General features: G+C 40.5%; 1 protein-coding gene across 1 annotated transcript in view; it reads right to left on the bottom strand.

Annotated features, from left to right (window-relative positions):
* Window positions 1-5,718: 5,718 nt before the first annotated feature.
* Window positions 5,719-22,440, bottom strand: part of b3gntl1 (UDP-GlcNAc:betaGal beta-1,3-N-acetylglucosaminyltransferase-like 1) — a 331,506-nt gene continuing 314,784 nt past the window's right edge. Inside the window, exon 12 of the mRNA XM_059653792.1 lies at window positions 5,719-8,158. Within this exon, the coding sequence (XP_059509775.1) occupies window positions 8,078-8,158 (81 nt within the window). The 3' untranslated portion in view covers window positions 5,719-8,077. The remainder of the gene's footprint in view (window positions 8,159-22,440) is intronic.

The raw sequence follows: 22,440 nt of genomic DNA, 5'->3' as shown, positions 1-22,440 counted from the left end.
GTTTTCTAGGGTCATTGTACGTTATCAAGTCAGGGTACTCAACACCTGGTGAATTTCACACTCTCATAGCAAAATTTATATAAACCCAAATTCAAATGTATTTATTAAACTGAATCAAATTTCCATACTTAAGGACATTAGGGAATATTTTGCAATTTTTAAATATAACATACTAAGAAACTACAACATGCAAATATGTTTGAATAAAAACTTGAGCTGAAAACTCAATTCCCAAAGCTAATATAATTTTGGGTGGAATTTGCACACGGACCCCAAAGCACAAAGCCAAGGTCTATGTATTTATATGTGGATCTCTGACAAGAATCAACTCTTGTGAGAGTAACAGCTTTTTAAAGATACTGAATCCATATATTTTAAACAGAAACCTATAGCTTTTGTCATTCTGATCTGTAAATGTTTTAACTGGCAGCAAGCCTTCCAGCTCATTAATAATAACTATGCTAACATTGATCAAGCCACTTTGCACTATTTTACTGAAACAATGCAACAGTCCTTTGTCATAAAATCCACTTCCTCATTTTAAATAAAACATGTCAACTGATTCCCAGTGACAGCATTAAGGCCCTTCCTTCATCCGATACCACCAACTGAGCAATTACTGGTTTGAGCCATTTTAGGATGCCCAGTCAGTGTACTATTACTCACTTACAACAAGGTAGTGTTACTGTAGTGAATTTGTGATCACTGGTGATTCTGGAAGGCTTATTTTTCATGTTTTGGTGAGGGTCACGACGGGCATGGTACAACTTCTGTGGATTTATGGCAGCGTTTAGTCATGTCGTAATGTCACAATTACCTTTTATATCTGCATTTGAACAATGGTGGGTGCCATAGCTGTGTGACTACCATGGCACTGATTCTCAGGAAAATCTGAGCTTGTTAAGAGAGGAGTGGAAGGAAAACAGGAATGGACAAGAATGATGCTTGTATGGATGCCAAATGTTGGTTGAACAGTTTGGGCTTGAGTGGACTGCTCTGTGATGCAGCTTCTATACATATATTTTTGTTATCAAACTCAGATAGATACATTGAACGGTATAGTATGTCGATGCTCTAGTCTTACACCTCCAGAATTCAAGACTGAATCTAACCAAAAGCAATAACTTCAAAGTATGGTAAGGACCATACACAACATGGGGCAGATTTTAATTGCTCTTAGCTACTGTCATCAGGAATAGTCATGTGGCTTTAAAATGACAGTGAGTCACCTGCTGCCTGTTCATGTACTTGTATCAGATATGGAACAGTCTAATCTGATATGGCAGAAGTCATGAAAATGTTAAAGGGCAGTCAAATAACGAAAAACTCATTTTGAGTTTTTTGACTTGATCACTGAGCTGGCTTGTTCTCATTCAGATGATTCGTCACCATGCTAGGTGACATCATCAGTGAGGCCTCCGATGAAGCGATGTTATTCTACTCCACTTGGAATTTATACTGTCTAGTCCATTATGGAGAGTGGTATCTTTTCTGGTTTTGACCTGTATGGGTTTATATATGGGGTCCAATTCTATATGTTTGTTGATTGAAGTATGGGTGGAGAACCATGCCTCTAGGAATTCGAGTGCATGTCTATGTTTGGCTTAGGCTACTATGGGTCCTAGAAGCATGGTTCTCCACCCCGTAATGCAATCAACAAACCTCTCGAATTGGACCCCATATACAAACCCATACAGAACAGAAACAGAAATGACACTACTCACCATAACAGACCGGACAGTATAAACTCCAAGCGGAATAGAATAACATCGCTTCAACGGAGGCCTCACTGACGATGTCACCCAACATGCTGACAAAATGTCTGAATGAGAACAAGCCAGCTTGGCGAGCAAGTGAATAACCTCATCCACAATCCCAGCTACAAATCTTTGCTAAAACTTTAAAAACTCATTTTGTATTAGTTTGGGGTAATTGTAATTGTGCAAACATAATATTTTAATTTATCTTTATGAATCCACTTCTCCTGCAGATCATACAATCACATGTCTATATCTCTTAGTTTTCTTTAAGGGTACACAATGAACCATAAAACTTTAGCCTTGAAAATATCACTTGCATCGCTGAAATTTTCTTTATACTTAAATCCTTTGAATGTCTGTGAATGGACTTCACAATACAGCAATGTTCTGTTGTTGCACCGTGGTAGAAATTTGAAAGTGGTTAGAAAAAGAAGGATCACGCACTCAATCATATATTTGCTAATAAAGAATAATTCACCATTGTGTGTGGGTATATGAGTTCAAAACTCATCAACTTGAGCAGGTTTTGAAACCTGATGTTGCAAGCTGCTGGACGCTTAACAGTGATAATGGGAACTGCAGATGCTGGAGATTCCAAGATAATAAAATGTGAGGCTGGATGAACACAGCAGGCCAAGCAGCATCTCAGGAGCACAAAAGCTGACGTTTCGGGCCTGGACCCTTCATCTGATGAAGGGTCCAGGCCCGAAACGTCAGCTTTTGTGCTCCTGAGATGCTGCTTGGCCTGCTGTGTTCATCCAGCCTCACATTTTATTATCTTGGACGCTTAACAGTGACTTGTTGGAAGGAAAGATCACAATGTTGACAGGAATACATGAATAAACTCTTAAGCCAGAGATTTGTGTTGCCTTTCCAATGCATTGACTCAGCAAACTTTAACCTTTTGATTACAAAGCATGATGCATAAATGTATTTTGAATATACCTGATTTAAAAGCCTGAAGGGTGTTCTTGCTGGGACATGACCTGATGTCCCTGACAAGGTAACCATCTGCATTTTAATGTGATGTTTGTAACGCGTGATATTTCTTCCAAATTATGTTCCCAAGCTTAAAAAGTGAAAAATTTTGTTTGATCTTGTCACTGATGTGAATTGTTGCCAATTTTGTTTTTAAAGGTAACTTAAAAATATTATTTCATGAGACATGTACGTCACTGGCAAGGCGAGCACTTCTCGTCCTTCCCTGATTGTACTTGAGAAGGCAGTGGTGAGGTACATTCTTGAACTGCTATTGTCTAGGTGATGTAAGTAAAGCCTATGCTGTTAGGAAGGGAGTTCCAGGACTTCGTAATTGATGGAGGCTAAACTCAGCCCCAGAACATCATTGCAGGAATTCCTTGGGATTGTGTCTTACATCTTGATCTACTTCACAAATAATGTTTTCTCAATCATAACGTTGGAAGTAGGGATATTTGCTGATTGTGCAGTTATGTTCTGCATCATTTGTGACTCCTTAGAAATTGAAGCAGTCTGTGTCCATAGGCAGCAAGACTTGGATAATGTGTAGACGTAGGCTAATAATTCATAAGAAACATCAAGGATTGATTTAACTAAGTGTGGCAGCAAAACTGGAATTGATGGGTGTGAGGGGCAAACTCTGTGCTGGTTGAAGTCATTCCTGGCACATTGTCAATGATAACAACCATCTTCCAGTCAGTCATCTCAACTCCATGACATCTCTGCAGGAGTTCCTCAATGTAGTGTTCTAGGCCCAAGGGTCTTCAGCTGCTTTGTCAAAGACCTTCCATCATCGTAAGGTTGGAAGTGGGGATATTCACCAACGATCGCACAATGTTCAGCATCATTTGCATTTCCCCAAATACTGAAGCAGTCCATACTGAAATGTAACAGATCCAGGCTTAGGCTGACAAGTGGCAGGTAAAAATGTTACACAAATCTCAGGCAATGACTATCTCCAATAACAGACATTCTAAACCACTACTTCTTGACATTCAATGATGCTGCTATCCATGAGTTTCTCACTATTATCATCCTTGGGATTACCACTGAACAGGAACTCAACTAGACTTACCACATAAACACAGTGGATATAAGAGCAGGTCAGCAGCTAGGAAGACTAGCACGAGTAACTGACTTCTGACTCCCTAAAGCCTGTCTGTCATCTAATACAATAGTCAGCACTGTTATGGAAAACTCCTCATTTTCCTGGATGGGCGCAACTCCCTCACAGTCAAGAAACCTGACACCTTCCAGGACAAAGCAGCCCCTGCTTGATCGGCATCGCATCCACAAATATTTACTCCCTCCATCACTGATGGTCATTAGCAACAGAACTATTTACCAGATGCATTGCAGAAATTCATCAAGTATCCTCCCAAACCCACAACCACATTCTCCTTGAAGGACAAAGGCAACAGATACATGGGAACACCATCATCTGCAAGTTCTTGTCCAACGCATCACCATTCAGACTTGGAAATATATCGCCATTCCTTCACTGTCACTGTCAAAATCCTAAATTTCTCTCTCTAATGGCATTGTGTGTCAACCCACAGCAGGAGGACTGCAGAGGTTCAAGAAGGCAGCTCACCACCACCTTCTCAAGGGCAACTAGGGATAAGCAAGAAATGCTGGCCAGCCAGCAATGTTCATATTTCATGAATGAATGAAGAAAAACATTCACGGCACCTGCCTACCAGATGATATTGTTCCAAGGTAGGATGGTGTGGGACTTGGACAGGAACTTGCAGGTTGTGGTGCTCTTATGTGTCAGTTGTCCTTGTTTTCCTTGGTAGTGGAACTTGTAGATTTTGTAGCTACTGCTGAAGGAGCTTGTGTGAGTTGCTGCAATGCAATTTGTAGACAGCTTACAGTGCTACCACGGAGAGATGGTGGTGGAGACTGGAATGTTTAACATATTTGAAGGGGTTCAAAGCAAATAGGCTGCTTTTTCCTGGATGGTATCAAACTTCCTGAAAGCATATGGAGTCATATTCATCCAGGCAAGTGGAGAGTACTCCATCTTACTCTTGACTTGTGCCTTACAGATGATGGACAGGCTTTGGGATGAGTTACTCACAGCAGGATTCCTAACCTCTGGCCTTCTCCTGTAGTCATAGCATGCATATGGCTGGGCTGGTTCAGTTTTTTTGCTCAAATGTAACTCTCAGGATGTTAATAGGATTCAGGGATAGTGATGTCATTGAATAACAAGCGATGATAGTTTGATTCTTTCTTCAGCAATTCTGAAGAACAGTTCTACCAGACTCAACATTGACTCTCTTTTTCTCGCTATAGACATTGCCAGATCTGCTGAGTTTTTTCCAGCAGTCTCTGTGCTGGCTTCAGATTCTTTCTTGTTGGATTTCATCATTGCCTAGCACTTGTGTGGTGTGAATGTTACTTGCTGCTGATCAGCCTAAGCCTGGATACTGTTCAGGTCTTGCTGTCAATGTTTAGCTCTTTTGTTGACGTTTGTATAAATGTTATGAGGCTAGGAATACAATTGTCCACTTGGAACCCAGGCTGAGGGTCACTGAGCTGCTGAACTGAGAGTGTCACCTGATGGCACTGTCAGAAATGTTTTCCATCATTTGATGATGATTGAGAGGAGATTGATAGGGCAACAGTTGTGCAGATTGGATTTATCCTGATGTTTTGTGGGCTGAGCACACCTGGGAAATCTTCCATATTCTTGTGTAGATTCCAGTCCTGGAACAGCTTAATGAGGTGCATGGCTAGTTCTGAAGCACAAGCCTTCAGTACTATTACTGGAAATGTTGTAAAGGCCCAAGGTTTTGCAGTATCCTATGTCTTCGGCCATTTTTCGATATCCTGTGGATGTATCAACTTGGCTGTCTGTAACGCTGGGGACCTCCAACCGAGGCTCTATAATTGAAGATGGTTGCAAATATTTCAGCTTTGTCTTTTGTACTGACGAGCTGGGCTCCACCATCGTTGACGATGGGATCGCTTGTGAAACCTCCTCCTCTGATTCTTGTTTAATCATCCACCAGCTTTAATGACTGGACACAGAAGGACTTCAAGAGCTTTGATCTAATTCATTGGTTGCAAGATTTCTCAGTTTTGTCCATAATGAATATAGATTATATAGTATTGCAATAATAACTCCCACTCTCCTGTGGTCCCCACCATCTGGAATTCAAAGGCCCAGAATAAACAGGGTGTAAGCCCAGCAGAATCAGATTCTGGTCCACGTTCCAAGCCTCTCATTTTCTCATTCCCAGTGTTTGAAGTGCAATGTAGTTTTTCATAAAACATCCCACAGAAGACACATGTATATTTAGGCCTTCTAAATGCTGGCCAATGCTATTTCAGATTTCCTTTTGATAAAAATTGATACCAGTTAAAGAGGAGTTTGACTTACAGATGTATGGCCTAAACAATGATATGTGAAATATTGCATCACATGTCATATACATGATGTTAAAAATGTCTTTTATTTGTGTTTTTCACCTTACAGCAAATTATGTACATTGACTAATGTACGTAATCGACACATCCAGGACTGAAAGGCAGAAGAGACATCTTTCAGAATGAAAACAGACACCAGGCACTTTCTGAAAGGTTTGTGAATACCTAATACCACTCTAGCCATGAGGTCAACAGAATAACAGATAGCAACAAAAATTGTCACATATACTTAAACAAAACAAAGTCGCCAATATAATTGCAAAAATACATGTGTGTGAGTGTGCAAGGCCACAGTCTGCTTTTGTGCAATAATTCAAACACACCTTATTGTCACCTACACCAAAGGCTGCTCAACCAGTTTAATTCTGGCCTCCTTGAGTGATGTGTCACATGTATAACTGCCCAGAAGGCATTCAAGATGATAGACAAGGCCCCAGCTGCAATTATCCAGGGTTTGCAAGGGCGATTCATTCTCCAAATTTGGCAAGAAAAGCCATGTGGTAGTTCTGAATGTCTGTGATCTAACTGAGTGATGCCTGAATGTGAACACTGCATTCTTACAGTGTTTCATCAGTACTATGGAGCAGTCATCAGAGTCTGCAGAGCAGGCACACTCATGAATGAAAGTGTTGTTCCCATTGAAACTGGAGTAGCGGTTACATAGCACCAACAGGATTGTTTCAATGACACATTACGCAAACCACCCGAGTGGTCCCATTCCACTCTCATGGCAGGAAGAGTATAAACCTGGAGTGGCTTGGGAGAAATTAACCTTGTGTTGCCAAGTCTGTAGAATCCTTTTGGAATTGATTACATTTCCTCCTCATGGTTTAGGGCTTTTCAAAACACAGCCTAAGAACTTCTTTGAAATGGGAAGATTGGATGTGGATCTTTAGATTCAGTTCTTGCTTGAATTTAAAGGCCAGCATAAACTGGGTGGATTTCTAACAGAACAAGGACCTGTTGCAAACTGCAGGATCTCTGTGCGTGAATTAGCATTTCTACCTGCTTGTGACCCTTTCGTTTTGGAATACCACGCCATATTATAGTGTTGACAGCTTTTGCCCTAATCATAGTACGTTTCCACTGTCAAATTTTATCAGTAAATTTACACTGAAGACTATTCAAGATACAGTATTGCAGGAAGATAGCCATGAAAGAAATCCCCTGAGTCTGATCAATGCTGTTAGCAATGGTGCTAGAAAGTGTTATCGATAAAATAAATTTCTCAGAAGATCCTGGCCAGAATACAGCTTTAAAAAATGGCTTTAAAGTGGGACACGTATGGGTTGTGAAGAATGTTCTAAAGTGCAAGTTTGTTTTCTGTATTCATTCATGGGACGTGTGTATTGATGGCCAGACAAGCGTTGATTGGTCACTTTCAATGGTCCTGCAGAAGGTGGTGATGAGCTGTCTTTCTGAACTGCTGAAGTCCTTGTGATGTAGATACACCCACAAGGCATTAGGAAGTGAATTTTATGTTTTTGGCAAAGCAGCTCTGAATCAGCAGCGATGTATTTCCAAGGCAGGACAGTGATGTTCTTGTATGGTAACTTTGTGGTGTTCCCATGTATCTGCTGATCTTGTCTTTCTGGAGGTTAGTGGTTGTGGGTTTAAAAAGATCTGCTGGAAGAGCACTTCTATTCTTGCGAATAGAATCATCCGGTAATTTTTAATGCACTTAGAAACTTTAGTTCTGTGCGATCTATGAGTTCAACTGCAGACGTGAACCCTGCCCCAAAACATGATCGAAAGCACAACGCACCACTAAAATGTCTTCTCATACAAACTCAACTGCACGTTGAATTAATTGTAATAAAATCTGTAATGAGACAAAATGATTTTCTATCTTCCTGCAGGCACTGGTGTAGTCAACCATATAATAGTAGTAGCACGGGTCCTTAACTGAAATGATAGTAGTCCAATCCTTCCGTCAATTTCAGCGAATTCAAGTTTCCTTCAAATCCCCCACCTGTCAGGTCCTGCCAAAACAAGAAATGTTAGATGACACAAGTCCAACCCAGCCCTGCTTCTCATCATAAAATCAATGACATAAGTGCAAAGCTAATCCATCTTGAAACCTGGCAACGCATCAATGTGCTGGGAGCTTTGACTCTATCCTCAGTTATTGAGAAATACACAGACTAGTATGAATCATTTTGAGAAGACAAAGATTTTTGAGCAAGAATACTACTCTTTGACAGTTTCCCACTGTGACTGGGCAGCTGTAATATAGATTTGAATAGTTTGCTTTTCAGAAGAACACTGAAAGCTCGAAAACAAAATAATAGCTGGCCGTTGAGTGCTTGGTTGTAATTATACTCTTGATTTGAAGAATTCTATCACTAAACTGCCTCACTTTCATTCCACCTGGGCGGTGGTTTACATCTGTCTCAGTCAATTAACAGTATGCTCCCTTTAACTTTCTGGCTAATCCTTTAATTCCTCTTCATTTTAATGTGTGCTTATTGAGGATTTTACCACCTCAGCAGGTGTGTCAGTCCTTCTCACCATAGCCTAACAGCCCCAGATAGAGCTATATGGCCATCTCCATTCAGCCTAATAGAAGCACTTAATATTCTTTGCAAAATGAATCACAGAGTTGTTACTGTTTTGGAGAAAGCCATTCTACCTAACATCCTGACTAACTTGCTGAGCCTTCTGACTCAGTGCCAATTTCCTGTTATTTCTCTGCAACCTTACATACTGTTTCTATTTGAATAATCATCCACTTAAATGCCTCAAATGAACTTGCCTCCACCACACTGCCAGGCAGTGTCTTCCAGACCCTAATTACTTGCTGTGTGAAAACATTTTTGCTCACCTCACATGTGCCTGTTTTGCAAAACACGTTGGTACTACTCCTTCTGGTTCTCAATCTGTTTCTGAGTGGAAACAGTTTCTCCCTGTCTATTTGGTCCAGGTTCCTCCTTATTTTGAAATCTTCTTTCAAATCTCCTTCTAACCCTCACTTCCTAATTTCTCCAATCTTTTCTCATAAGTGAAGTTTCTCATCCCTGGAACTGTTCTTGTGAACAATTTTGCATTCTCTCCAATCCTTCCTGCAGTGTGGTGCCCAGAACTGCAGATGATACTCCAGCAGATATCTAATCAGTATTAAATCCCAACCTCTCAGCTCTTGTACTCAATGCTCCTATTCCTGAAAACTAGAATACTGTCTGCTTTATTGATAGATCTCTCCACGCTCTAGCACACTCTTTTAAATAATACACTTCATTTTATACTGTGTCATTTTCTGTATCAAAGTGTGTCACGTAACATTTCTCTAAAATGACCTTATCTGCCACCTATCTGCTGACTGCACCAAAATGTCAACATCCTTCTGGAATTCTGCACTTTCCTCCTCGTTGTTTACAGTTCTTCCAGGCATTGTGTCAGCCTCAAACTGTGAAATAGTTCCCTGTACACCAAGATCTAGATCACATATATCAGGAAATGCAGGGGACCCAATACTGAACCCTGAGGAACTCCACTACAAACACTCCTCCAGTCTGAAAAATAGCTATTAATCATTATTCTTTTTCCTATATTGTCTAATATTGTCATTTCATCATTTACAAAAATGATTTGGATGTGAATATAGGGGGTATGGTTCGTAAGTTTGTAGACGACACCAAATAGACGATGTAGAGGACAGTGAAGAAGATTCCCTCAGAGTACAATGCAATCTTGATCTGATGGGCCAATGGGCTAAGGAGTGGCAAATGAGGTTCAATTTTGATAAATACGAGGTTGCATTTTGGTATGGCAAACCAGGGCAGGACTTATACAGTTAATGGTAGGGCACTGGAGAGAGTTGCCGAACAAAGACACCTAGAACTGGAGGTACATATTTCCTTGAAGGTGGAGCCGCAGATAGACAGGGTGGTGAAGAAGGCATTTTGCGCGCTTGCCTTTATTGGTCAGAACATTGAAATATAGGAGTTGGGACATCATGTTGTGGTTGTAAAGGGCATTGGTGAAGCTACTTTTGGAACAGTGTGTACAATTCTACATTTGGAATACATACTGAATACAACAAAACCAACTATTTGATATGTCTTTCGAGATGGAAAGGTTCAAGTGTCCCTGGTTTTCTTGATAAATACAAACATCAAAACTGGGCTTAGTCTAATTGTTCTTCATTTTTCTTCAATACTTGAATATCTTTCATATGTCATAGTGACCAAAACTATACTGTCTGAGTAGAGCATTTTGTTGTAAAACTGGTGATCTAATTTTATTATCAAGTACATTTCCAAATAAACTAATAAAGGGACAAGAGGCAGGACCTGGTTCCTAACTGACTGATGATCAGATTGCTGGTAATCTTAAGGTTTGATTTATTACTGTCACGTGCACTGAGGTACAGTGAAAAGTCTTGTTTTACGTGCTTTCCAGGCAGATCATACTTTATGTAAGTACATCAGGGTACTAGAATAGAATGCAGAATATAGTGTTATAACTACAGGGAAGGTACAAAGAAAGATCAATTTTAATCTCTGATAATAGAACATAGAACATAGAACAGTACAGCACAGAACAGGCCCTTCAGCCCACAACGTTGTGCCGACCATTGATCCTCATGTATGCACCCTCAAATTTCTGTGACCATATGCATGTCCAGCAGTCTCTTAAATGACCCCAATGACCTTGCATCCACAACTGCTGCTGGTAACGCATTCCATGCTCTCACAGCTCTCTGTGTAAAGAACCGGCCTCTGACATCCCCTCTATACTTTCCACCAACCAGCTTAAAACTATGACCCCTCGTGCTAGCCATTTCTGCCCTGGGAAATAGTCTCTGGCTATCAACTTTATAAGCCTGATAATAGCAGGGAAGAAGCTGTTCTTGAATCTGTTGGTACATGTTTTCAAACTCTGTATTTTCTTCCCAATGGAAAAGGGTGGAAAAGAGTATGGCCAGGGTGGGAGGGGTCTTTGATTATGTTGGCTACTTTCCTGAGGCAGTGGTAACTATAGACAGAGCCTATGGATGGAAGGCCGATATGTGTGATGGACTGGGCTGTGTTCACATCTCTCTGTAATTTCTTGCAGTGTTAGGCAGAGCAGTTGCCATACCATGCTGTGATGCATCTGTATAGGATGCTTCCTCTACTGCATCAATAAAAATTGATGAGTCATTGTGGACATACCAAATTTCTTTAGCCTTCTGAGAAGGCAGAGCCGTTGTTGTGCTTTGTTGAACACAGCTTCAACGTGGATGGACCGGGACAGATTGTTAGTGATATTTACACCTAGGAACTTGAAGTTCTCAATCAGGTCTGCCTCAGCATCATTGTTACAGACCAGGGTATGCCCTCCACTTCACTTCCTGAAGTCAATGACAATCTCCTTCATTTTGCTGACGTTGAAAAGAGAGACTGTTGTCTTGACACCATGTTACTAAGCCTGTATCTCTTTCTTGGACTTTGTCTTGTTGTTGTTTCAGATCTGACTCACTACAGTGGTGTCATAAGCAATTGGAGTCAGGGCAGGATTTGGCCACACAGCCCTGTGCGTAGAAGCAGTATGGTAAGGAGCCGAGTACGCAGCCTTGAGGGGCACCAAGGCTGAGGATTGTTGTGAAGATTTCAGTATTAGGGGTATTTCTGATTTTGTTGGTGTGGTGATGATTATGCCCTTGAACCTGGTGGTCAAACTGAAAAAGGATAACACAGTTGACAATTATAGAAAATTCTGGAAGAAAATGTAGTCTTCAGAATTTTAGATTTTACAAACACAGGCCTCTTACTGGACTGTTTGACTAATGTTTGTATCATTGGCCCCAAAGCAATGCACAATGCATGTGTCAACATTGTGATCTCTTTAATAACAGTGGTTGGGTCTTATTTGTAATATTAATCCACCTATAATATTAATACTCTTACATGAAAACCATAGGGAATAAAGCAGCAGATTCTTGTTTTTATTCCTGGAATATTACTGATCTACAGAGGACGGTACAGTAGCTTGCGGTTTCAGCCAAATGCAGACATTTCTAAAGTTAACATTGAAACTCAAATCAACAGAATACTTATGTCAAGACAGGCAGCTAGTTAAAATGAGAGACACTGTTTGTTGGAACTGGTGGTTTATGTGAAACTATTGAATAGCTCTGACTCAGTGCCCTACATTTGGGCGTACAATTCAATTCACTTGCCTGCAAATCTATATAAAGGAAACTCAGCCATCTATCAAACCTCAAGGACTGCTTCTGCCACTTTGTTCTGGTCTATTGCTCAGGAACTCTGACAGTAATTAAATATACAATAATGCAGCAAAACTACTGGAAACTCATTGAGAGTTGGAAATTCTAATTTGTAAAAAAATCCAATGGATCTGTAAGAAGGGTATAGCAGAAGCTCACATAACTACCTTCAATTTGTAACTTCTCTTTCATCTTAGAGATTACTGAGGAGTTGAAGCAACTCTCCTTCAAAGTACAGGACATGCTAAGTTATTAACAAGGGAAGAGATATTAAACAATTGCGTCCTGGTAGATTTTAATGTGATACCAAGGAATGCCATATTCAATTTGGAACAATGGGTTATGACTCTGTCTGTTTCAATCTGCCAAGTGACTTTTGGATCCAGTTAATGAAAGGAATGAAACTTCTAATTTTGTGCCAGAGCATTCAGTCTCTTTCCATAAACTCTGATCAGATTATTTTATTTCTGATGGGGCTGGATGCTATCATGGTCTACCACCTGCCATCACGGACGTCATGTTGATGCAGACTTAACTGTTGGCAAGGGTGAGAGAATTAGAAAGTGCAAGAGTTCTGGCCGGTCACAGGGCAATGATCAGAGCATGTAAGACACAGAACTATTATTTCAAACGCTTGACTGCTGAAGTCAGTCCAATTTACACTTATATTACAGGGCCTTCGACCCACAATGTTATGCTGACCTATTATTCTACTTAGATCAATCTACCCTGCATACCCTACATTTTACTATTCTCCATGTGCCTCAGCAAGGAATTGAAAAGAGAAGATGGGACAATATTTTTTCCTAAAACGCTGAATCATTTGTTGTGGCATGTTTTCCTATTTCAGATTTCCAGCATCCAGTTTAACTTCTTTCTAATTTACATAAATTTTGTTTTAAAACATGCTACTGTCTGTCCCAAAAAAAACCATACTTGCAAATCCAGGAAGGTGAGCTATGAAAGGCTCTACGATATTATGAGTAAAAGTCTCCTGCGAATTACGTGTCTTTTTAGGTGGATGTGTTAGAACAAGAAAAACAATCTGATTAAAACAAGCAATGCCAATGACCTTCATTTGACATCAGTGTAAAGCTCAATGGGATTCCACCTCCCAGTTTTTAAAAAGCCTTCCAAGAAATGCACTCACACATATTTAAACTTTTATTAGTCAGATGGATTTATAAGACCAAATCAACAAATTCCATTCCACACACCAGATACTCTAAAGTAGGTTGAAAGCTGCATCTTAATTTCCAAACTAAACAAAAATATGGCCATTTATAAAAAGCAGAATTTTAAACAGAATAAGGTCTTTCTTAGTCAGTTGTGATCAGCCCTTCCATATGAAGGAATGAATACCTTTTTGGATATTTTCTAGCCAAATTATTCCAAGATACAGAGTTTACAAAGCTAACCAGATTTCATTCTCACTGGTGCTTTGTGGATTGTATCCCCTTTGTGATAGATTTAAAAGTTGTAAACTCATTTTGTTTGTAATGTAGTTAGTACAGGGCCAAGTACTGCTGACTGCTGGCGAGGTGTGTAAGATATCCCATTCCTGCTGCCCTAGCATCACAGTACAACAAATTTGAAATGTTCTTAATGGAGGCTCTACTTAGTTGTTTCACTATCCTTAAGACCATAAGGCATAGGATCAGACTAATAGGCCCACTGAGTAGGATTCACCATGGTTAATATGTTTCTTAACCCTATTCTCCTGCTTTGTCCCCATAATTCTTGACCCCTTACCAATCAAGACCCTATCTCTTTCTTAACTATACTCAATGACTTGGCCTCCACAGTAATCTGCAGCAATGAGAACCACAGATTAACCACCCCCTGGCTGAATCAATTCCTCCTTATCTCAGTGACATATGAGGAGAGACTGGATCAACTGAGCTTGTACTCACTGGAACTTAGAAAAATGAGGAAAGATCTCACAGAAACATAAAACATCCTGATGGGACTGGACAGGCTAGATGTGGGAAGAATGTTCTCGATGTAGGGGAAGTCCAGAACAAGCAGTCACAGTCCAAGAATAAGGTGTAGGTCATTCAGGACTGAGATGAGGAAGCATTCTTCAATGTTGTGAACCTGTGAAATTCTCTCTCACAGGGAGCTGCTGGGGCCAGTTTATTAGATATATTCAAGGAAGTGATAGATGAGGCCTTACAGCTAAAGGGAAATAGGGGTATGGAGAGAAGATGGGAATGGGATACTGACATTGCATCATTGTACTGAATGGTGGTGCATGTTCAAAGGGACAAATAGCCTACTCCTGCATGAAATTTCCAAGTCATCTCTTCACTCTGAGGCTATGCCCTCAGGTCTCAGTCTACTAGTGGAAACATTTTCTTCAGGTCCACTCTACCCAGGCTCGTCAGTATTCTGTAAATTTCAATCATATCTCCTCTCATTCTTCCATCAGCCCTGCTCTTGGTTACTTATCTATTTTAAAGATTTAGAATGGAAGCTCATTTGTAAAATGTGTCCTGCACACATCCTTCAATCCCTCTGCCCTCTTCGATATGTTGCTACAGGCTCTGTTGTTATCATTCAATTCTAGATTTGTCTTGTATTTCATTCTCTTTCTAATCTTGGTGCTGACCAACACTATAGGATTCAGCCTTTCATAGAATCCCCACAGTGTGGAAACAGGCCCTCCAGGCCAACAAGTCCTCACTGACCCTCAGAGCATCCCACCCAAACCCAACCCCCTATAACCCACCTAATCTACACATCTGGCAACGGCCAATCCACCTAGCCTGCACATCTTTGGACTGTGAGGAGGTAAGAGCAACACCTGGAGGAAACCCACGCAGACAAGGGGAGAATGTGCAAACTCCACACAGACAGTTGCCCGAGGGTGGAATCGAACACAGGCCCCTGGTGCTGTGAGGCTGCAGTGCTAACCACTGAGCTACTGTGCCGCCCCAAATTTCATTTAAGCTCCTCAGCTTTTAAAAAAAAGTTTCATAGAATGGTCACAACAATTGAAGGAGGCCATGCGGCCTTTCATGTACATGCTGGCTACTTGCAAGGTCACCTGCGGTATCCCCACTCTCTTGCCTTTATGCTGTAGCTCTGCACATTTTGTCTGTTCAACTAATTATACAGTTCATTTTGGAAAGCCCTGATTGACTGATTGTGCCTCCAAAGCCCCTCTTGGGCAGAGAATAATAGATTCAGTCACAAGCTGTAAGAAAATGCTTTTTATCATGCCCTTTTTTTAAATTCAGTGATTCTTCTGTCAACATTAACAGATATTTCCTATCTCTACTTCTGTTTGAACATCAGCATTTTCTTTCTTGTCCTTCCTGGGTCTATTCGAAACAGTAATAGAAATCCAAGTCTACTGGCTGTCAGGAGTCACTACTTTGTACCCATTAGACTGAGTTTATTGCCAAAACCTTTGGTCCTGTCCATGGCTGGGAGGTTAGGAAAAACTCCATACTGGCCATTTTCACTCACCCCAAAGCAATGAGATTACAATCTAGTCGTAAAATGCCTGTTGTTTGTTGTGGGGAGGTTGCCTCTGTTCCAAGGCCTTCAAGAGGTTGCAGGCCAGTTGGAGGGTTGGCAGCTCTTCAATCCTAACAGCACCAGGAAGACCACAGTAGCAGACCTGCTGGGCTGATTCAGCCAAATGGGCCCTTACCATTGAGTGGATCATCGATGGGATCACAGACAGTTCAATCAAGGGAATTACATCCCAACTCCAGAGGGAGGTCACTACCTTTTATTGGATTATAATCGCAATGCAGGTGGCCATTCATTGGTCACTTAAGGGACTTCACTATCTTCTGAGCATGACCTCGTCCATCCCTCCTGCTAATTTACTCAGGGAGCTGATGAAGCCAACAGCACCATTCCAGGTCCCCCTTCCCCACACCTCCCTCCACCTCCCTGCTGATTCTGCATAATGCCCCACCCCACGACTGAGCAGTGATGGGATGAAGGACAGTGAGAGAATTGAAATCCAATCATTATGTGTTACAGCATTTCATCAATGCTGTCTCACTTCAGTTGGGTTCATTACTTAGCTAAACATAATCTTATCAGGTTCCTGCCATAAATTTCTCTTTACAAGTCATAACTTGCTCTTCATCTATGCACTCTGGCACATGCAGTGCTGCTAACATACACATCAAAGATTACACAATAATTCTGAAGAATTGTTATTCAAACTCAATTCTTGGCTTCAGAAGAACTGTCATGAGTGGCCTTAATTGACATATTTTCCCAATCATTGTACAACTCAATTTATTAAAATTTCATTCTAAAGGAGTAGTATAATTATTTAGAAGATCTATTCTTAATTTATTCACAAATTACAGGATAATTCCTTTCAACAATGTCTTCATCTTGCAGTGTATGTAAATAAGCATCAAGATTTCAGATACCTTTCACTTGCATTTCCTGCTCTTTTATAAGGTTTTCTGACCCTTTGAGGAAGATTTCAACTGCTTGAAGATGAATAACTGCGGAATTCTTTCATTTATTTTCGAGAATGCTAACTTCTTTATTTGAGGGAGAATTTATGCTGAAGCAAAACTCCGTCAGTCAATGCAAACATAATCCAACTCTGTCCAAACATGTGAGCCAAGAATCCCTGGAAAAGCAAACCTCAATCTGCTTCACTTTGCAAAACCTTTGGTGCTTCCAATCTAATTTATGTTTTGTGTGCAGCAGTGAAGCTAATTATTTTCTAAGCTGCAGAATCACTACTATTGCCAAATATAACTAGAAATGTGAAGAACAATCATGCAGAAAGTATTACTGAAGATATACAGCATGGCCTGAGAAAAATTCAAACTAATTAGGTAGAGTCAATGTGGTTTTGTGAAAGGGTTATCATGGTTATCCAGTTTGTTCTTTGAAGAAGTAACGTGCTCTGCTTAGAGGTGAATTGGTTGATTTAGAGCCACAGAGTCATAAAGGTCTACAGCAATGGAAACAGACGCTTTGGCCAAACCTGCCCATCCTGCCCAGTCAGTGCAGTATTTAATACAGTTAAATGTCAGAAGACACTTGAAAAGGTGCCACATGAAAGGTTATTGTGGAAAATAAAGGCTTATTGTGTACGAGGTAACATATTAGAATGGATGGAAGATTATCTGGCTAATAGGAAACAGACAGTAGGTCTAAATGGGTCTTTTTGTGGTTGGCAATATTTAATAAGTGATGTCCCACAGCGGTCATTACTGGGGTGTTAACATTTTATAATTATATAAATGATTTGGATGTAAGCATCTAAAATATGGTTGCTAAATTTGTTGATGACACAATAGGTCGGAAAGTAAGTTGTCTGGCAAATGAAGTGAAATGTGAAGTTTTTTATTTTAACAGGAAGAATTAAAAAGGAAGCATTTATCTAAATGGCAAGGACTTGTAGAACTCTGGGATGAAGAGGAATCAGAGTGTTCGAGTACATGATTTGTAAGAAGGTAATTATGCAGATACATCAAGTAATTAGGAAAACTAATAGAATGCTATTGCTTATCGCAAGGAGAGTTGAATACAAAAGTAGGGAGGTTATGCTTCAGTTATAAAGGTGGTTGGTGAGACCATTTGTAGTATTGATCTCCCTATTTAGGGAAGAATGCAAACAGGTTGAAAACAATTCAGATAAGGTTATCGGAGTAAAATTGAAATGGCAGGTTGTCTTACAGGGAACAGCTGAACGGGTTAGTATTATATCTATGATGTTCAGAAGAATAACAGGTGACCTGATTGGAACATTTAAGGTGCTTAAGGGTCTTGAGACACTAAACAGGGAAATAATGTTTTGTCTTGTGGGACAATCTAGAAATAGGAGTCACTCTTTAAACATAAGGGGTCATCTATTTAAGACAGAAACGAAGAGAGATTTGTAATCTTTGGAACACTCACCCTCAAAAGGTCATAGAGATGTACAGCATGGAAACAGATCCTTCGGTCTAACACGTCCATGACAACCAGATATCCTAAATTAATTTAGTCCCAAGTGCTAGCATTTGGCCCATATCCCTCTAAACCCATCCAGTTCCCCCTATTCATACACCCATTCAGAAACCTTTTAAATGTGTAAGTGTACCAGCTTCCACCACTTCCTTCGGCAGCTCATTCCATACACGCACCACCCCCTGTGTGAAAAGGCTCTTCTTGGATCCTTTTTAAATCTTTCCCTTCTCACTTTAATTCTTTGCCCTCTAGTTTTGGACTCCACTACCTGGGGAAAACACCTTGACTCTTCATTCTATCCATGCCCCTCATGATTTTATAAACTTCTACAAGGTCACCCCTCAGCCTTTTATGCTCCAGGGAAAAAAGCCCCAGTCTCTTCAGACTCTCCCTGTAGTTCAAACCTCCAACCCTGGCAACATCCTTGTAATTCTTTTCTGAACCCTTCCAACCTTTGAATATTTTTAAGGCAGAGGTAGATACCCTCCTGACAAACAAGATGGTGAAAGGTTATTGGGTATGGGTGGAAATGTGAAGTAATCAGCCACAATCTTACTGAATGGTTCAGCAGGTTGAGGAGCTGAATGGTCGACTCCTCTTCCTAATTTGTACGTTTGAGTATCAGCCACAATTTCCCCTTGTAAAAATGTTGCTGTAAGTGCATTTTCAAAATATTCAACTGGCTTCGTAAAAATGCCTGGGCAGACCATTTGTATACATTTATATCAAATTTTATAGGAGGTCCCATTTCAAACATTTTTTCACAAAATATTATTGCAGAATATGTTGATATGGAATTTTTACTTTATGTTTAGAATGCTTGCAATTAGCAGTTTCTGGTACAATTAATAAATACTGTTAAAATATTGTAAAATTATTTGCTCTTGCAATAAAATTAAAGCTGCACTTTAACTTAAAAGACCTAGTGCACAAGAAATCTAATTACTGTGATTACTAAGACCACCCAAATTAAGGAGTGTGACCAGAAAAATGCGAAGTCCCCTTTTCCTCACCCATGCAAAATGTAATATGCTTGTAGGAAAACTAATTATACTTGCACAACCTAAACAATCTCACTGGCCTTTTTATTTAAAATGGCGTCTTAACTGTGTATGCAAATGAATGTGCAGCTGCTGGACTTCTTACCCAAATAAGAGAGTAGCTTTTCTATTCACTGCTGATGTATATTCAGCTAATTCTCTAAACATATGAACGCATAAATCAAGAGCAGGAGTATGTCATACTGTCCCTTGAGCATCCTCACCAGTCAATATCATCATGGTTGATCTAATTGATGCTTTGACTTTACTTCCTTGCCTTCCCCAAAACCTTTATCTGAATATTTTTACTCACAAACTGACATATTTAACATAGTTACATGATTCCTGATTATTTTTAGCTGAGTTCAAACCAATACTGCAGTACACCACACCTAGTAATAATAGAAAGGAATTCCTTTCTCAGACTGAAATTAATTCCAGTTGTTGACTGATCTATCACTGATCAATTGGTAATTGGTGCTGGTGAAAAAAAACACTTCTTTCCTCCTTCCCCAAGGTACAGGCTCACAGACAATATGAAGTCACTTCTCATGAAGTATTTATCATCATCTCCTCATCAAGCGTATTGGCCAAGGCTTACCCCACTACAACCTGAGGTCAACTGAGAGTATTACAGGCTGTGACTGAGTGTAACTGACACTGGGGTTGGGCTGGGGATTTCCCAGCTACACAGGAAGCAGGAGCAATAATAGGTTATTCTGCCTCTTGAGCCTGCTTCAGATCATGGCAGTTCTCTTACCTCATATACATTTTCCTCCACTATCATTTGATACCTTTGTACTCAGGCTGGGCCACTTAGCAATAATGCCATGTGGTGCACTCTGTAGATACATTTTGTTGAGGTTGGTTGGCTCGCCGAGCTGGCTTGTTGTTTTGCAGATGTTTCTTTACCATGCTTAGCAACATCCTCAGTGCAGCCTCCAATGAAGCGTCAGTGTGTTTTCCTGCCTGGTTTTTAAACTCTGGGGTCCGTTGAGATGGATTGCCTCACTTCCAGTTTTCTTTCATAGGGAAACGATGACAACACTACCTGAACAAGAACGCGACCCCAGTGAAACCATCTCCGAGGACAACATGCTCAAACAACTAGACCTGTGCCTGACCACCCACTTCACCTTCAACAGCCAAACGTATGAGCAAATCAACGGGACACCCATGGGGTCGCCTATGTCTGGACTCATAGCAGAAGCAACCACTATGAAGGAAAACTGGAAGTGAGGCAATCCATCTCAACAAACCCCAGAATTTAAAAACAAAGCGGGAAAACACATCGACGCTTCATCGGAGGCTGCACTGAGGATGTTACCAAGCACGGTAACGAAACGTCTGCAGAACAACAAACCAGCTCGGAGAGCCAACCAGCCTCATCACCCACACCCCAAGCTACAGATCTACTCCAAAACCTTACATTTTGTTTAAGCTATAGATGTCACAAAACTTCTGTATTAACTCATGATTTGAAATTAACATTGAGGACGTGCCATAAGTATCAACTCACTGAGTACTTAGGGAGCTAGATATAAATTCTGTCGTGATTTGGGTGGCACTGTGGCTCAGTGGTTAGCACTACTGCCTCATATCGCCAGGGGTCCAGATTCAATTCCACTATCAGGCAACTGTCTGTGTGGAGTTTACACATTTTCCCTGTGCCTGTACGAATTCCTCCAGATGCTCCGGTTTCCTCCCACAGTCCAAAAGATGTGCAGGTTAGGTGGATTGGCCATGCTAAATTAGTCATAGTGTCCATGGATGTGCAGGCCAGATGGATTAGCCATGGGAAATGCAGGGTTACAGTGACAGGGTAGGGGGGTAGAACTGGGTGGGATGCTGGTCCGAAGATTGGTGTAGACTCGATGGGCCAAATGGCCTACTTCCATGCTGTAGGGATTGTATGATTTACTTCCTGAAGGGAGCATTCTTTAACAGGAGTGTAAGTAAGAGAGAGGGCATCAACATTCTGTTCTTGTTGATTGAGCCTCCACATTGAGGACTCATGGTTTCCAAACAAATCCTAAAATTTACATTTTGGCATTCTGTGAACATTTCTTTTTTGCTAACGAATGTCTTGGAAATGCTGCTACTTTAACAAATTCTTACGTGAGGGTTAATCCAAAAAGAACAATAACTGAAAATGTGAACTTTTCAAGAAAACACTGAGATTATTTTGCCGGACTTAATTAAATGGAAGAATTTGCTTCCTGTAGATTTCAACAATTCGATTTCACAGCGGGGTTTAATTGAAAAAGGTGGCAGCATCACTCACACAATGTTAACAGGAAGGCTGTGGAGAGGGCACACACAGAGCTGAGATTCACACTGTGCTGATTTGGCAAATTCAGCTGCAAGGGAGAGACAGCTATAACTGGCTTGCTGTCACTAATGTTAGTTACATTGGGACTGAACCCTGTGAATGTATAGTCTGCCCAGTAGTGTGAAGATTGCTGAACACAACAAAAAAAAACTTGTTCTATGCTTAAGAAAAAAGCTGGCATGACTGCCATGTGACAAAAGGTCAGAGTTATAGATTTAGAGATTACTGTTAATTATATTAATAAGCATGTTTAAAATGCTGGCATAATTCTCTGTCTGGATTAAAATTCCTATTAAAACAACAGACTAAATTTAAATATGTTAAGTATTCCTGCATTAATCAGTAATCTTTGTAGCATTTAAAGCAACACACTGAACATATTTGTGTTTATGTCCCCTAATCCACAATGTTCTTCATTTTCAGTGCATTTTTTCAGAAGTTTAAATGCAATTAACTCATGTTTCTGGCTGTGAAATGTGATTCTTGTGAGCTTAGATGATCTGGCCCTGAATGCCCTGCAATTTTAGATTGATGCTGGAGAGTTTAGAAAGGGGTGAAAATTGGTACTGGCGTGGTTGTTAGGTCTGACCAGTGTAATCGTTCTCAGATGCCTGTGGTGGGGGTATTTTAGAGCGTTGCGTTCTTGACACTGGCCTGCAGCACAGCATCTGGTCGGTTGCCTTGATGTGTCATAACAAAACTCATAGTGGTTGCTTGTGGGAAGCATAAATCCCT

Source organism: Stegostoma tigrinum, chromosome 22 (genome assembly GCF_030684315.1).
Source record: "Stegostoma tigrinum isolate sSteTig4 chromosome 22, sSteTig4.hap1, whole genome shotgun sequence".
NCBI lineage: Eukaryota > Metazoa > Chordata > Chondrichthyes > Orectolobiformes > Stegostomatidae > Stegostoma > Stegostoma tigrinum.
The sequence above is the reverse complement of the archived record's forward strand: the minus strand, read 5'-3'. Positions and strand labels throughout refer to the sequence as shown.